The 16,434-nt window shown below is 46.2% G+C and overlaps 1 protein-coding gene across 3 annotated transcripts in view; it reads right to left on the reverse strand.

Annotated features, from left to right (window-relative positions):
- The window catches only part of STK10 (serine/threonine kinase 10), a 152,773-nt gene that overhangs the window by 37,333 nt on the left and 99,006 nt on the right, over positions 1-16,434 (reverse strand). For all 3 annotated transcript variants that reach the window (XR_011249595.1, XM_069556024.1, XM_069556023.1), the window contains exons 11-14: positions 15,259-15,382; positions 14,606-14,785; positions 3,113-3,205; positions 23-152 (exon numbers count right to left, since the gene is read on the reverse strand). Coding sequence is in view for 2 of the 3 variants with exons in the window: in XM_069556024.1 (XP_069412125.1) it covers positions 23-152; positions 3,113-3,205; positions 14,606-14,785; positions 15,259-15,382 (527 nt within the window). In the remaining variant the exon portion in view is untranslated. The remainder of the gene's footprint in view (positions 1-22; positions 153-3,112; positions 3,206-14,605; positions 14,786-15,258; positions 15,383-16,434) is intronic.

Genomic DNA, 16,434 nt, shown 5'->3' on the forward strand with positions numbered 1-16,434 from the left:
CAGCCCCGCTCTAGGCACCCACCTCGCAGGAGCTCCTGCTTCCTCGTGAGGCACTCGCGCTCCTTGTCGCAGATCTCCCGCCTGTTGTCGGCCGTGATCCTCTTCATCGCCAGCTCCAGGTCTTCCTTCTGCTTGGCCACGAACTCCCGGTCCTGTTAAGGTTGGGTGTTCACAATTTTAGGGGTGAGAATTCCCTGGCGGCCCAGTGGCTAGAACTCCACTCTTCTCTCTGCCCAGGGCCAGGGTTCAATCCTGCTCAGGAACTAAAACCCCAAAGACACATGGCACGGCCAAAAAAAATTTATAACATTTTAAGTGTGTTTTTGGTTTTGTTGTTATTTTCTTAGAGATGCATATTGAGGTACTTACAGGTGAAATGATATGAGGTCTGGGAGTCAATTCAAAATAATACAGTAGGGTGGGGAAGTGAGCAGATAGGGGCTGATCACTGCTGAGGTCAGGGGGTTGTTCAGCCACACAGCCAATCCAACTCTTTACCGTTATTATATTATTATACCTATTTGTGCCTATGTTTTCCTTAATAAACAGTAAAAGCTAAAATTTAAAATTTTAGCTACCATCTATGACGTAGATAACCCACAAGGACCCACTGTATGGCACAGAGAACGATACTCAATATTTTGTAATAACCCGCAAGGGAAAAGAATCTGAAAAAGAATATATGTACACACACATATATATCTGAACCACTAGGCTACATACCTAAAACTAACACAACATTGTATACTTCAATAAAAAACACTAAACTTTAGGGAACACGTTAAGAAACTAAAATGTGCACCAATGTTATCACTCATTGCCAGCAGCTGGTTTTGGTACATTTATATAAATGTATCTACATCTGTTGTTTCAAAAATTACTTTTAAAGACTTGAAGAGATATTTATACACCCATATTCATGGCCCTACTATTCACAACAGCCAAGGGATTGGAAACAACTCAAGTGTCCATAAACAAATACACAGACAAACACAGTGTGGTGTACACATACAGTGAAATATTATTCAGGCTTTAAATGGCAGGAAATCCTTATACACGCTGCAATGCAGATGAACCTTGAGGACGCGGTAAGGGAAGTAAACTAGACACCAAAGGATGAGTAATGCGTAATTCCATTTATATGAGGTCAAATTTGCAGAGACAGAAAGTAGAATGGTGGTCGTCAGGCACTGGAGAGAGGGTGTAGTGGGGAGTTCTTGGTTAAGTTCTGGGTACAGAGCTTCTGTTGTGAAAGATAAAGAGTTCTGGGGTGGATCGTGGTGATGGTAATGCACAATGATGTTAATGTACTTAGAATCATTTAAACATGACTAAGATATCAAATTTTATGTCAATTTTCCACAATTTGTAAAAATTATTAAAAAGAACTTTCCATGTCATAATGTAACCACCTATCAAAAATATATTTTAATGGCTGAATATATTTCATGGTATAACTACTCTCTAACTTACCAAACCAATACATAAGAGGTTGCTTATAGATTTTCTTTTAGATACTGCTGCTCTTCCCATTCTGGTAGCTAAATGTCCTTGAGCCTCTGTGATAACTCATCTGTAAGATTAGCCCGCGAAGCAGAAAATCTAGGCCAAAGGATGGCTTCTGGGGGCTCTTGATACATTTTTGAGGCTCCTGATGCAACTGCCAGAGTGGTTTCCAAGGGCCAGTCTGCTCCCCCTCTCAAGGGAAGAGGACCTGTCTCCCCGCCACTCCCCAGCACTGTACTCTTCCCCTAATCAGAGCATCCAGGACAGGCTGTAGGAAAGCAGGAGAGTCTGGAGCCAGATTCAGCTTCAGGCCTCGGACCCCAGTGTTAACCGTGCACTGTCAACTCTCCGAGCCCTAGTTTCTTCCTCTGTAAAGGGAAAAACGAACAGCACCTATCCTGGTAAGCTGTGAACACTAAACTAGATAATATATTAATACAAATACATTTGTAATGGTAGACTCTAATGTTCTTTGCATTCGGGGACAGAGGAAGTGGGAGAAGATGGGAGCATGAAGTGGGAAGAAGGCTGGTGAGGCTGGAGCAGAAGGGACTGAGAGAGGTGGATAGGAACCAGACCTCCAGGGCCTTGAAAGCACACGAGAAGGCTGATCTGGTCAGATGGGTAAAGTGAAGGTTTATCCATGCGAAGGGCTTAAAGGCCAGGGCTTTTGGGGGAGGGTGTCATGATCAGATCTGGATCAGATATGGAATTCGTGTTGATCACACCAACTGGTGTAAGAGAAAGAGCTGCAAGAGCTTCAGGGAAACTAGCTGGGAGGTTACTGAAGTAGTCCAGGCAAAAGACGACAGGCTCGGGGGTCACAGAGATGCTGACAACTTGATGGATCCAGAAAGAGTCTGGAGATTAAAAAAAAAAAAATCCAAACTCTGAGAAGCAGTGACGAACTGAGGGAAAAGAGGCACCAGGAATGACAAGGCCTCTGGTCTCACAACACAATGGAGGACAGTGACCCCTTGGAATGTGAGAACAGGACAAGGTCTGGGAGATCTGGGCCTGATGTCTTTGAGACTCCAAGTGGGCAGATGGATATACTGGGTTGGTCAAGGAGATGTGATGTACAAACAACCATAAAACAAGGCAGGAGGTGCTAAAGGCTTTGGGAGAGATGGAAATAAACATCTGTGGTATCTCGCAGAGATGGAAGAGCTCACTTCCAGCTTGAGTGAGGGGAATCAAGGAAGGCTGCATGGGAGAGGTGATAAAAGGGATAACCAGGATCATCTGATATAGATATTCAGAATATGGGATAGGGGGTCTCCCTAGTGGCTCAGTGGTTAAGAATCTGCCTGCCAAAGCTGGAGACTCAGGTTCAATCCCTGGGTCGGAAAGATCCCCTGAGAAGGAAATGGCAACCCACTCTAGCATTCTGGGAAATCCCATGAACAGAGAAGCCTGGTGGGCTACAGTCTATGGGGCTGCAAAAGAGCTGGACACGACTGAGCACAAGCAAGAATGAGACATAGGTGAACATTCAAGGGCAGGGCACGGACATAGACAGAGAAGTACCTGGGGCACCATTCAGGGTCTCAAACCTGGGACTCCCCAACCCCTCCAACCCCCCAGCTCAGGGACAAGCACTCACGAGAAGCTGCTTTTTCTGAGTGTGCTCCTCCATCTTCTGCTTCATGCTCTCCTTCCGCTGCTGCCTGGGGAGCTTCTCCACCTCATTCTTCACCTACACCAGAAACAGCAGAGAATTGCTGGGTCAGGGTACCTCCTCACACTTCATATCAAACAACCCTTCAATCCCAGAACTCCTGGGCACTAGCGCTCACCCTGCTCTCCACCCCGGTGACAGAGGGCATCCCCTGGCCACCAGTCTGCTGCTGGCTCCAATTTCCAAGACTCCCCCAGAGCAGATAAGTGCTGTTTTTGCTGTCTGGTATCCATGCCCCTTCTTTTGATGACAGTATCTCAGTTTCATTTAGGGCAGTGTTGCTCAACCTCCTTCTAAACTGTTGTCCCCTCAGAAGCCCTTCTCAACATTGTTTCAGTTACCGACCTCCATGAAATGTTAATCCCATAAATAACACTGTCAATCTGTTAAACCATATAATATCTAAGACGTTTTTAATTCCTTGGGGGTGATATCACCCTGGCTGAGAACGCATGTCTTAAGTAGCTCCCACTCAGCGTCTGAGGTTCAGGTATAACTGATGCCTCAACCCCAACTGACCCCAGGCTGAGCATAAGATCGAGGCTGTCTATCAGCGTATCCCATGCCTTGGCATCAGAGACTGGTTCAGAGATGAGCAAGCAGTCCTCGCCAGACTATGAGAGCTTCAAGATGTTTGCTAAACTATTGGGGAAAGCCACTCTCTGCCCTTCAGGGTTGCTGATCCGGGAGTATGTAGGTCATGGTGGGCCACTCTGGAGATCTGCTCGAAACAGAATCAACTCAGGGAAGCAATGTTAAAAAATGAGGAAGGTGACATTTCTGGCTTCCTGGTCAGAGGCTAACAGTATTCTCAAGCCAGCCAGAAGTGGGTTTCTGTCTTTGATAACAGAGGAAAGAGAAGAGATTCATGACACTTCTCTGTAAGGAACCTAGATTTCCTCAGACAGTTTTCTGTGAATAACTTATATCTTTACAGGCACCTGATATCTCAAAACATACACTCACTGACAGGTTCCTTAGGAGCAGCAAGTGAGGGTAAAGATAGTGTGATTAAAAAAAGAGCATTCCAGGAGAGTTCTGCTTCGGACATAATGAGGTAAGTCAATACAACCTCTTTCCTGCTGAATACAATGAAAAAATCTGGATAAAATACAAAAAGCAACGACCTGAGGACTCTGAAAAGTGAACAAAAGAAGGTGACTATGAAAGGGAGCCAAGGCTTAGAGAAGGGCTGGTACTGCGGGCGAGTCTCCTGGCTTTTCTTTCCCCTTTTGCCCTCCTAGCTGTGCCCCAGTCCTGGACAGTGATGCTGCGGAAAGGTAGGCAGAACCCTAACAGACCTCATGCTTCTGGCCAGAGAACCAGGCGACAGTCAATAACGTGAGCAGACCTTTAGCCAGACTGACAAAGGAGGAGGACGGCAAGCAGAGGGAAAAGGAGGCAGAAGACAAAGAGGATACGGCAACACAAACCACCACAGACCCCGCAGCCACGGAAAGGGTGCTGAGCGAGCCCCAGGAGCAGCTCAGCCCATTCGGCGAAACAGACGAATCCCTTGAAAGAAAGTACCAAAGCACATTCAGGAAGAAACGAATAACTAAAACCAGAGCAACATTGAAAGAAAACCACAGACCAATATATTCTCAATGAATACAGACTCAAAAATCCTCACCAAAATAATAGCAAATTCAATCCAGTAATATATCAAAAGGAAAATACATAATGACCAAGGGGGCTCTATCCCAGGAATATAAAGCTCATTCAATATGTGAGAATCAGTCAATATAATTCACAGTATCAGTACACTAAAGAAGAAAAACTATATGATCATATCAATATAGGAAATCTGTTTGCTAAAATTCAGCATCCATTCATGACAAAATCTATTAGCAAACTAGAAATAGAACGGAACTTCCTTAATCTGGAAGAGAGCATCTACAAAAACCCTAATGCTAACATCATACTTTACTATAAAATACTAAATGTTTTCCCCTTAAGACTGGGAACAAGGCAAAGATGTCCACTTAAATTAATAGTAATTAAAATTAATAGTAATTCCTGTTTAACATCCCACTACAGGTCCTGGCCAGCATGATAAAGCAAGAAAAATAAACAAACATATATAGATTAAAAAGAAAGAAATATGATGAACAATAAGGTCGTACTGTACAGCACAGGGAACCACATTCAATATCCTGTGCTGAACCATGATAGAAAACAATACGGGCTTCCCCTGTGGCTCAGCTGGTAAAGAGTCCACCCGCAATGCGCGAGACCTGGGTTTGACCTCTGGGTTGGGAAGATCCCCTGGAGAAGGGAAAGGCTACCCACTCCAGTATTCTGGCCTGGAGAATTCTATGGACTGTATAGTCCATGGGGTTGCAAAGAACATGAAAGAGAATATATATTTATGTATAACTGAGTCACTTTTCTTTACAGCAGAAATTAACACAACATGCTAAGTAAACTATACTTCAATAAAAAAAATTGTTTTAATAAAAAAGAAGAAATAAAACTGTTTGCAAAATTGTTGTCTATGTAGAAAAATCCCAAGTCTGTTTTTTCCGAAAGTCCTAGACCTGATGAGTTTAAGCGAGATCAATATATGGGCTCAATATACCAATATTTTCCTATACTCTAGCTTTGACATTAGAAATTGACATTAAAAAATAGTATCTTGTACAATAGCACAAATGAACTAAATATAATTCTAACAAAATATATGCTGACTTTGTATGCTGAAAACTATAAAACACTAAGGAAGGATGTTAAAGAAGACCTAAATGAATGGATACATTATGTTCATAGAAAGGAAGGTTCAATATTGTTCTGATTCCATGCTCCCTAAATTGATCCATGAATTCAACTCAATCTCAATCAAAAATTCCAGCAGATATTTTTACAGAAATCAATAAGCTGATTCTAAGATATATATAGGTGGGCAAAGGAACTAGAATAACCAAAATAATTTTGGAAAAAAAGGAATAAAGTTGGAGGACTCACACTACCTGATTTACTGTAAAAATATATTTATCAAGCCATCATAGAATTGGTGAAAGGCAGACAAATAGATCAATGGAACTGCATACAGTCCAGTTATAGACACACACAAATATCTGGTCAATTGATTTTGCACGAAGATGCAAAGGCAGATCAATGGAGAAGGACAGTCCTTTCAGCAAATGGTGCTAGAAAACTGGACATCCACAGGCAAAAACATTAACAACGGTGAACCTCACCCACACATTACACATCTAACGTAAAACTTAAAACTGTAAAACATTTGAAAGAAAGCACGACCCTGAGCTATGCAGAGGTATCTTAGATGTGCCACTAAACACACAATCCATAAAAGAAAAAATGATAAGTAGACTTCATCAGAGTAAGTGCTTCTGCTTTATGCAAGACACTGTTAGAAGACCCAAAAGACAAGCCACAGAGGGGCAGCAAACATTTGCAAAATATGTAGCTGACAAAGGACTGTATCCAGAATGTAAAAAGAACTGTCAGAATTCAGTAATAGAAAAATAAAGAAATCACCCAGCTAAATAAATGAGCAAAAGATTTAAACAGGTACCTTGTCAAAAAGGATATATAGACAGCAAATTAGCACATGAAAAGATATTCAACATTAGTCACTCGGTTCAGTTCAGTTCAGTCGCTCAGGCATGTCCGACTCTTTGCAACCCCATGAATCGCAGCACGCCAGGCCTCCCTGTCCATCACCATCTCCCGGAGTTCACTCAGACTCATGTCCGTCGAGTCAGTGACGCCATCCAGCCATCTCATCCTCGGTCGTCCCCTCCTTCTCCTGCCCCCAATCCCTCCCAGCATCAGAGTCTTTTCCAATGAGTCAACTCTTCGCATGAGGTGGCCAAAGTACTGAAGGTTCAGCTTCAGCATCATTCCCTCCAAAGAAATTCCAGGGCTGATCTCCTTTAGAATGGACTGGTTGGATCTCCCTGCAGTCCAAGGGACTCTCAAGAGTCTTCTCCAACACCACAGTTCAAAAGCATCAATTCTTTGGCGCTCAGCCTTCTTCACAGTCCAACTCTCACATCCATACATGACCACTGGAAAAACCATAGCCTTGACTAGACGGACCTTTGTTGACAAAGTAATGTCTCTGCTTTTCAATATGCTATCTAGGTTGGTCATGACTTTTCTTCCAAGGAGTAAGCGTCTTTTAATTTCATGGCTGCAATCACCATCTGCAGTGATTTTGGAGCCCCAAAAAATAAAGTCTGACACTGTTTCCACTGTTTCCCCATCTTAATGAAATACAAATAAAAAGTCACAATGCAATTCCTATCAGAATGGCAAAAACAGAAACATCAAACTGATGATGTCAAGCGCTGGTGATGATATGGAGCCACTGGGGCTCACGCGTTGTTCTGGAGATGTAAAATAATACAGACTCTTTTGGAAAAGGTTGGCAGCCTCTCCTAAAGTTAAGCATACACTTAACATACGACCCCCAAAGACTACCAGCTATCCTTTATCGTCTCTTCTTTCAGTTCTCGGGTGTCTTAATCCATGGCTTTAGGTTTGTAATCCAAATCCTGCCCCTGTGTTCTTTAGCCTTCTTTAGTCTTAGATTAGGGTTTCTCAACTTCGGCACTATTGACTTTTGGAGCCAAATAATTCTTTGCTGTGGGGGTTTCCTAGGCACTTTAGAATGTTAATAGCATCTCTGACCCCTACCTACTAGATGCTATAACACCTTCTCCCCAGTCATAACAACCAAAAATGTTTCTAGATGTTGCCAAATAGATGGGGATGGACAAGAGTCCCTGGTTGAGAACTACTGTCTTAGACATCCTCATAAGATATCTCAAAAACTGTGTTTGTGCCACTTCACCTTCCATATCCAAGGGCTCCCCTGGATATCTGGTACATGATGACGATTTAGCACCTGTCTGGAGTTTGTCAAAATGCCACTGACAGCCCCATTCAAGGCATCACACAGTTGAAAAGACCCACTAGCTTAGAAGGGTGCTTTTCAAGCTTGAAGAAGTAGTTTTCCAGGACAGATGAGAAGCAGCAGTTTAGAAAGGGTCTGGAGGTTTCTGCTAAAGGCACTGAACACTGTGAGAAGTGTTACACCACTCAGTGGAGGGAGAGACCAGAAGAACATCCAGACTTGAGCTGCATGGGGTTACTTGGCAAAGGGGCCCTTGGACTTACTCTAAGAAGCCCCTGAGGGCAGGGATGTACCAGCACCACTCTGACTGAGGGCTATAAAGACAGGCTCTCTACTCAGTGTCAGAAATCCTGCTTTCTCATCCAACTGCCCATCTTTGGAACAGTCCCTGGACTTGTTTCCCATTCTCTCATCAGAAAAAATTATCTGGCTTTTAACTAAAATTTCCAGGGTCCTTCCAGGAGTATAATTCTGTGGTATTATAGAGATCCAGACTATTTAAGAAGTAGTTAAATTATGTTTAATGAGTTTTGCCTAGGAAGGCAAGGAAACAGGGTTCTGGAAAGATTTCCTTTAAGACTGAATCTGCTTTCACATTTAGGGGATCTAGGAAGTAAGCTACAATCATCAACTGAGTTTCTCACGGATGTTAAATATACCGTGTGTACGGGCAGTGAGAAGCAGACCATCAGTTCCATCGTCACAAAATATATTTCTTATATTTCTATGTGCAGACATACACAGTACTGGGTTTAATTACTTGAAACAAAAACGAAGAATAAATATGTCCCCATTCAACTAGCTTACTAATAATGATTTTTCCTATATGCATACCTCCTAAGTGCAGGAAGGTCATTAGCATGATAAATATTTCATAATAATTGCTATAACCTTGAGAGTCCCTTGGACTGCAAGGAGATCCAACCAGTCCATCCTAAAGGAGACCAGTCCTGGGTGTTCATTGGAAGGACTGATGCTAAAGCTGAAACTCCAATACTTTGGCCACCTTATGCGAAGAGTTGACTCATTGGAAAAGACCCTGATGCTGGGAGGGATTGGAGGCAGGAGGAGAAGGGGACGACAGAGGATGAGTTGGCTGGATGGCATCACTGACTCGATGCACATGAGTTTGGGTGAACTCCGGGAGTTGGTGATGGACAGGGAGGCCTGGCGTGCTGCAGTTCATGAGATCGCAAAGAGTCGGACACGCCTGAGCGACTGAACTGAACTGAACCATGAAAGAGGCCCCAGGAGGCATCTCAAGTTTTACCCTCTGTTATTTCTGTATGTTTTCTATGCCTGAGATCAAATCACAACCAGCTTTCTCACAGTCAATGGGTGGTAGGGAAATGGACAGGGTGAACCCTGCCTTGCTCTGAACTGGTTAAAGGAAAGTCCACACTGGGACCTCTCTGGTGGTCCAGTGCTAAAGAATCCAGTGCCAAAGCAGCAGACACAGATTCGATCCCTAGTCTGGGATGATTCCACCTGCCGTGGGGCAACTAAGCTCGTGTGCCACAGCTGTGGAGTTGGTCGTCTAGGGCCACCGAGCCCACACGGTGCAGCCATGGAAACCCAGGCACCTAGACCCTGTGCTCTGTAACCAGAGAAGCCGCCACGAGGAGGAGCCCGTGCACCTCGGGGCCCCCACTCGCTGCAGCTACAGAAAGCCCACTCGCAGCAGCAAAGGCCCAGCACGGCCCGAAATAAAAGAAAGATACAAACTGCTTTTAAAAGTCCACACAGATCTGAGTATGGTGCCCCTCGCCAGCATCCACGTGTGGATTTCTCTGATGCAGCACTGGGCTGGCTAATGCACCCGCCGATATTTCAGTCTGCTCACCTGGGCGTCCTACCCATTCCCACTTTCGTCCCTCACCCCTGCTGGTGCATCCTAACCACCAACCCAAGGGCCGTGGACAGGCAGTCTCCACCCAAGCCTGCCATTCCTACTGGGCTTCGCCTGCACAGAGGTGACCTTTGCAGTCAAAGGCGGCCTTCTGACTATGGAGTACGCCATGGCAGGATACGGAATCTTCGGACACTTTGGGGGGTGTTCCATGAAGCAGAGCCCTTCACTGGTCCCACCAGCAGGAATCCTTAGACATAATGAGGATAACGGTAAGCATGCCCGAGGGGCCACCACGCCCTAAGTGCTTACGAGGTGCCAGGTCCCTGGCTGGCACTCTGTCATCTAGTCTATACCTAGAACAGCCTCCCGGGGGATCCTGTCATTACCTGCTTTCACAGGCAACGACAGAGGCCTGGCGAGTTTAAGCAGCTTGCCCGAGTTCAGAGTCAGAATTCAAACTTGGGTCTCTGACTGCAGGCTCCACATAAGCACTCCAGCATAATGCCTTCTAACAGGACTCGCTTCTCTCTTTACAAGCTGAAGAAACCAGCACTCGCCTTTACGCCCTCGGATAGACATGTAGCGCGTTCTCAAACTTCTTAGAACCATGTGACTCTTCCCATGCTGACAGCCTCTTACAACAAGGGCAAGTCCGAGGACAGGGGCTGTACATGATTTGCTCATCACAGCCTAGGTGGCAAAGAGTAGAAGCTTTAAAGATACATACGGACGAACAAAACCCCAGCAATCAGCCCTGGGAACCAGAAGCAAACACCAGCCTACGCTTTGCCTGGCTCCACCATGAAGCCAGTTGAAGCCAGCAGCCCTGTCTAACCTGCAGGCCAGGTCCTGGCCACAAGAGTGCTTCACGGAAGGACAAGGATAGGATCACAGTCTTACTCAACAGCGGAGGCCAAAGGCACAAAGACGTCAAGCTTTTTCTTTCTGTGAAAACTTTCTGAAGAAAAACACCCAGGAAATAAGAAAATTTAAAAAACTGAAACTGAGCAGAAGCCTAAGTACCAGACCCCACACATGGCCTCAGAATTTAGCACAGGGAGCTCAGCTCGGTGCGCCTAGAGGGGTGGGCTGGGGGATGGCGGTGGGAGGGAGGGGATAAATGTACATGTACAGCTGAGCCACCTCAATGTACAGCAGAAACTAAAACAGCATTGGAAAGCAACTCTACCTTGATTTAGAAAAGAAAAAAGAATTCACTGACAGGCTTAAACCGCACCCCCCACCAAAATCCTGCCAGCAACGAGAATTTTCAACTTTGTTAAACATCAGCGCCAGCAAAGGGAAGAAACTGTGGCAACCTCCCACTCCTTCCCATCCCAGGCCCTGCCTCCGCAGCCAGCTCTTTTTCCCACTCTTCAATCCCCACGACTCCTTCCCCCACCCCCACACACAAAGCATGTGCACACAGGGCAGGGTGAGGAACCAGGAGGAAACTGGAATCCATGGGGTACCTACTTCTCACCGAATGCTCACAGCATCTGTCAGAAACGCATGGTTAATAGCAATGGATCAAATGCAAACTCCTGCTTAGGAGTTATGTCTGTGCATGATTTGGCCCCTACCCGATTTTATCCCACAGTCATCTCCCCAGTGCTTCCAAACCGCCTACCACCCTGACCATTTTTCAGCTCTTTGCACACCCCAAGCTCTTTCCATACCTCAGGGCCTTTGCATATGCTATTCTGCCCTCCTGGAAGCATCCTCTTATCCAGAGGATGCTGGTTAACCAGCCTATTTGCTCTCACAGCAAGTATTACTATGTAATGGGCAGCAGTTTTATTTATTTAATATTGTACTTTGTTTCTCTAGCTTCCCTGGAAATTAACAAACTCCTTGAGGGACCCTATCTATTTTGTTCATTACAGTGTCCCTGGTACCCCATTCAGTACCACACAGGTAGGTACTCAACACAATAGTCCCTGAATAACTCACAGTGACAGAAGACAGCCAGAACTCAGGCAAGAACTTGAGAATATCATTGGTTTGGTTCCAGACAACCACAATAAGGTGAAGACTGCAATGGAAGACTGCAATGAAGCAAGTCCCGTGAATCTTCTGGTTTCTCAGTTCACAGGAAAAGTTACGTTTACACTATACTGCAGTCTGTTAAGTGTGTGAAAGTGAAAGTGAAGTTGCTTGCTCAGTCGTGTCTGACTCTGCCACCCCATGGACTGTGGCCTACCAGGCTCCTCCGTCCATGGGATTTCCAGGCAAGAATACTGGAGTGGATTGCCATTTCCTTCTCTAGGAGATCTTCCCAACCCAGGGATTAAACCTGAGTCTCCTGCACTGTAGGCAGACACTTTACAACCTGAGCCACCAGGGAAGCCTTTAAGCGTGTTATTACATGCATGTCTTAAAAAACTGTATATAACATAAACATGTTTCACTGCTAAAAAATGCTAGTCATCACCTCAGCCTTCAGCAAATTGTAGTCCTTCTGCAAAAATAACCATCACCGATCACCATGGCAAATATAAAGTCTGAAATATTCAAGCATTACCAAAATGTGACACAGAGACAGGAGGTGAGCAAATGCTATTGGAAAAAATGGTACAGAAAGACTTGCTCACGGGAGGGTTGCTACAAACCTTCAATTTTAAGAAAACACAACATCTGCTAAGTGCAATAAAACAAGGTCTGCCTGTAGCTTGTCCAAACCCTAGCAGTTAGCTTCGAGCCACAGTGCCAAAGACTTGGAAACAAGCCTGCCTCCCAAGCCTGTGCTCCCAGCGCTGGAGCTGTGGATGTGTTTAATATCAGCCCCTCCCCTCCCAACCCTACATATCTCAGCCCACAAGCCCATCTCTCAGAAGGAGGTTCAGGACCAGGGTAAGTCAAGGCCTTTGGAAGGAAAGCTATGACAAACCTAGATGGTGTGTTAAAAAGCAGAGACATCACTTTGCCGACAAAGGTCCATATAGTTAAAGCTATGGTTTTTCTAGTAATCATGCATGGATGTGAGAATTAGACCATAAAGAAAGCTGAGCATTTAAAAACTGATGCTTTCAAACTGCAGTGCTGGAGAAGACTCTTGAGAGTCCCTTGGACAGCAAGGAAATCAAACCAGTCAATCCTAAAGGAAATCAGTCTCGAAATATTCACTGGAAGGACGGATGCTAAAGCTAAAGCTCCAATACTTTAGCCACCTGATGTAAAGAACTGACTCACTGGACAAGACCCTGATGCTAGGAAAGACTGAAGGCAGGAGGAGAAGGGGACGATAGAGGATGAGATGGTTGGATGGCATCACCTACTCAATGGACATGAATTTGAACAAACTCTGGGAGATCGCGGAGGACAGAGAAGACTGGTGTGCTACATGGGGTTGCAAAGAGTCAGACATGACTTAGTGACTAAACAACAACAAAAAGTGGAGGCACTCATCTCGGGCACAAAGGAGCATATATTCAATTTTAGAAACTCAAAATTCATGCCAAAGAAACCATGAACAAAATAGCAAATACAGACAGGATCAAGTTCTATACTTGCAGGGCTCAGCCTCATGGTCTCACACTAATCCTGACTCTATCAGATCCTGCCTTTATTTTAAATAGCTGATAATCTGTCCATCGTGAATTTTTTTTTATTTTTGACCACGCCATGTGGCTTGTGGGATCTTAGTTCTCCAACCAGGGATTGAACCTGGGCCCTCGGCAGCAGAAGTGCAGAGTCTCAGCGCTGGACTTCCAGGGCGTAACCCGTGATGAATATTTCACACTAACTTCTATTTTAAAACACTATCTTGATTTAGGAGTTTTACTGTACTTCCTGAAATTCTGTGCCCTAGGCAAGCTGTCTCATCAGCCAGTGGCCCCGATTCCCACAGGCAGCCACTGGAGGCCCGGATTCACAACAGGTCATGTCCGACACAGTAAAGTCTGGGCCCTGGGCTCTGCAGGCCCTGAAAAGCACCATGAGCCGCCCCTAGAGGCTGCTCCTACCAGTCCCACCTGGAGATCGGGAGCAGCCTGGATTGGGACACCCTGCCCTAGGTTCTACCCTCCTTGCTCCCATCGTTTCTCCTGAGGGCTCAGGCAAGAAAGTCTGGCCCAGCCTCCAAGTGTCTGGCTCCACGGGGGAGACGTGGGCTGCTCTCTAGGACTCAGATGCCCTGCCCAGGGGCAGGCCTCCCTTCCCTTATCTCAGGACTGTTACCTCTTTGCCAGTTCCCCTTCCAGCTGTGCGGGGAAAGAGGGAGAAGAGGAACGTGTGTCCAAGCGAGGGAGCTGTTCTTCCAGGAGAAGGGGAATCAGGCATGAAGGATGTGTGTGCCCACCCAGCACTCAGCTCCCTGCCTGGTGACAGCCTCTCAAGTTTCCCTAAGCCTCCATCCCTTCCCTCCTCTCTGCTCTCTTCCAGCTCAGGCTGCTAAGCTGGGGGGATATAGAGGACGTGGCCTGAGGCCACAAGACAAGGGCCTGCCTGGAGCCAAGTCCACGCAAAGGAAGGCAGAGCCCAAAAGACGGAGAAGGGGCTCCTGATGGCACAGCTGGGGGATGCAGAGCCAGACATCCCTGGACACGCACTTTTCAGGTATATAAGCTCCTCCAAATCCCCTCTATTGCTGAGGCAAGGTTGAGCTGGAGTTTTGGTCATTTGCAACCGAGAGGGCCCTCATCCTCCCAGGACGCCCTGCTCCCACCCAGCACGTGTTCACCTCCTTCTTCATCAGCTTGAGCTGCTCCTGGAACTTGGCATAGTCTCGCTCCTGCTCCAGGCGAATCCGCTTGGCCTCCTCCCGGCGGCGCACCGCGTGGTCTTGCTCCATCTTCTCTACTTGTTGCTTTTGCTGACGCTCCAGGTTCTCCAGCTCTATGTCAAAGAACTTCTTCTTGGCCTAGAAAGAGCAGAGAGGGAAAGCTAGGAAAGTCACCTGGGAGGGAGATGGGGAAAGCCCAGAGGCTGTGCTCACACGTGGGCCTGAATCCCAGCTCTACTATGCGTGACCTGAGGCAAGTCACCTAACCTCTCTGAGTCTGTTTCCTCAGGTGCGACCACCTGCCTCGCAGCGCTGTCGCGTGGGGCTCAATGAAGGCCGTGCCCTCTCTGGAGGCCCTCCCAGGCCATGCCCCCTCTGGAGGCCCTCCCAGGCCGTGTCCCCTCTGGAGGCCCTCCCGTGTGGCTGAGACCAGCACTGTGGCCCGCAGGCGCCACTGCGTTTACAAGCCAATGCCTGATGACATCGGGAAACCAGAGGAACTGGGAGCTGCTGTGAAGCATTCTCCAAGCCCAATCACCCTCATTCAACAGCTTCTGCTTAAAGACAATCAGGAGGCAAGAAGCCCTCTGGGCCCCTCTCCCCACACTCACGCTGACTTCTTGCTCAAAACGCTTATGCATCTGCTCCAGCTGCAGCTCATGCTTGCTGCTCAGCTGGGTTTGATTCCGATGTTCTTCTTTCTGGAGCAGCCGAAGCTCTCGGAGTTCCTGGCGCCTGAAGGGTAGGAGGATGTGGACATTCCAGTCAGAACGTGTCCTCAGTGGTCACATACGTCATAGCTAAGGACGCGGAAGGGGGGCCTGGTGAGCCGTCACACGGCCCAGGACAGAGGCGAGACGAGAACTTAGAACTCACGCTTTATGTGACGTTGACTGACAGGCAAAACACTAATAATCTTGGTATACAAAGAGTGCTTACAAATCAGTAAGAAAAACAGGAAGATCCTAATTTTAAGAAGCGGCACAGAGCATGAACAGACATGAAACAAGAGACAAAAAGGACCTTTTAAATCATCTATACGGGCATGAAATTCAAATTAAAAACAAATGCCGTTTCCTGAAATAGGTAAGAATGCAGGGGAAATTGATACCTTCCTATATTGCTGATGGACTTCCCTGGTGGCTTAGATCGTAAAGCGTCTGTCTACAATGCAGGAGACCCGGGTTCAATCCCTGGGTCGGGAAGATCCGCTGGAGAAGGCAATGGCACCCCACTCCAGTACTATTGCCTGGAAAATCCCATGGACGGAGGAGCCTGGAAGGCTACAGTCCATGGGGTCGTAAAGAGCCGGACACGACTGAGCGAATTCACTTACTTACTTATATTGCTGATATGTACAAACTGACACATTTCTGGAGGGCAATTTGTCAGGAAGGTTATGTCTGTTGACATAGTTCCACTTCTGGATACTGATTCAAAAAGGAGATTCATAGGTATACAGCAAAACTGAATAAGGATATTCACCCACTCCAATATCCTTGCCTGGAAAATCCCATGGACAGAGGAGCCTGGCAGGCTACAGTCCATGGGGTCACAAGAGTTGGACTCAACAGTTGACTAAACCGCCGCCACCACCATTCATAACAATGCTATTTATAACAGTACGAGATTGGAAACAGCTTATATGTCTGCCAATATAGATCGATTTAAATATGTCTATCTGATATAATTTTTCAATTTAAATTTATTTATTTGAATTGGAGGCTAATTACAATATTGCATTGGTTTTGCCATACATCAACATGAATCCACCATGGATGTACACG

This window comes from Ovis canadensis, chromosome 16, assembly GCF_042477335.2.
Source record: "Ovis canadensis isolate MfBH-ARS-UI-01 breed Bighorn chromosome 16, ARS-UI_OviCan_v2, whole genome shotgun sequence".
In the NCBI taxonomy this organism is placed as follows: Eukaryota; Metazoa; Chordata; class Mammalia; order Artiodactyla; family Bovidae; genus Ovis; species Ovis canadensis.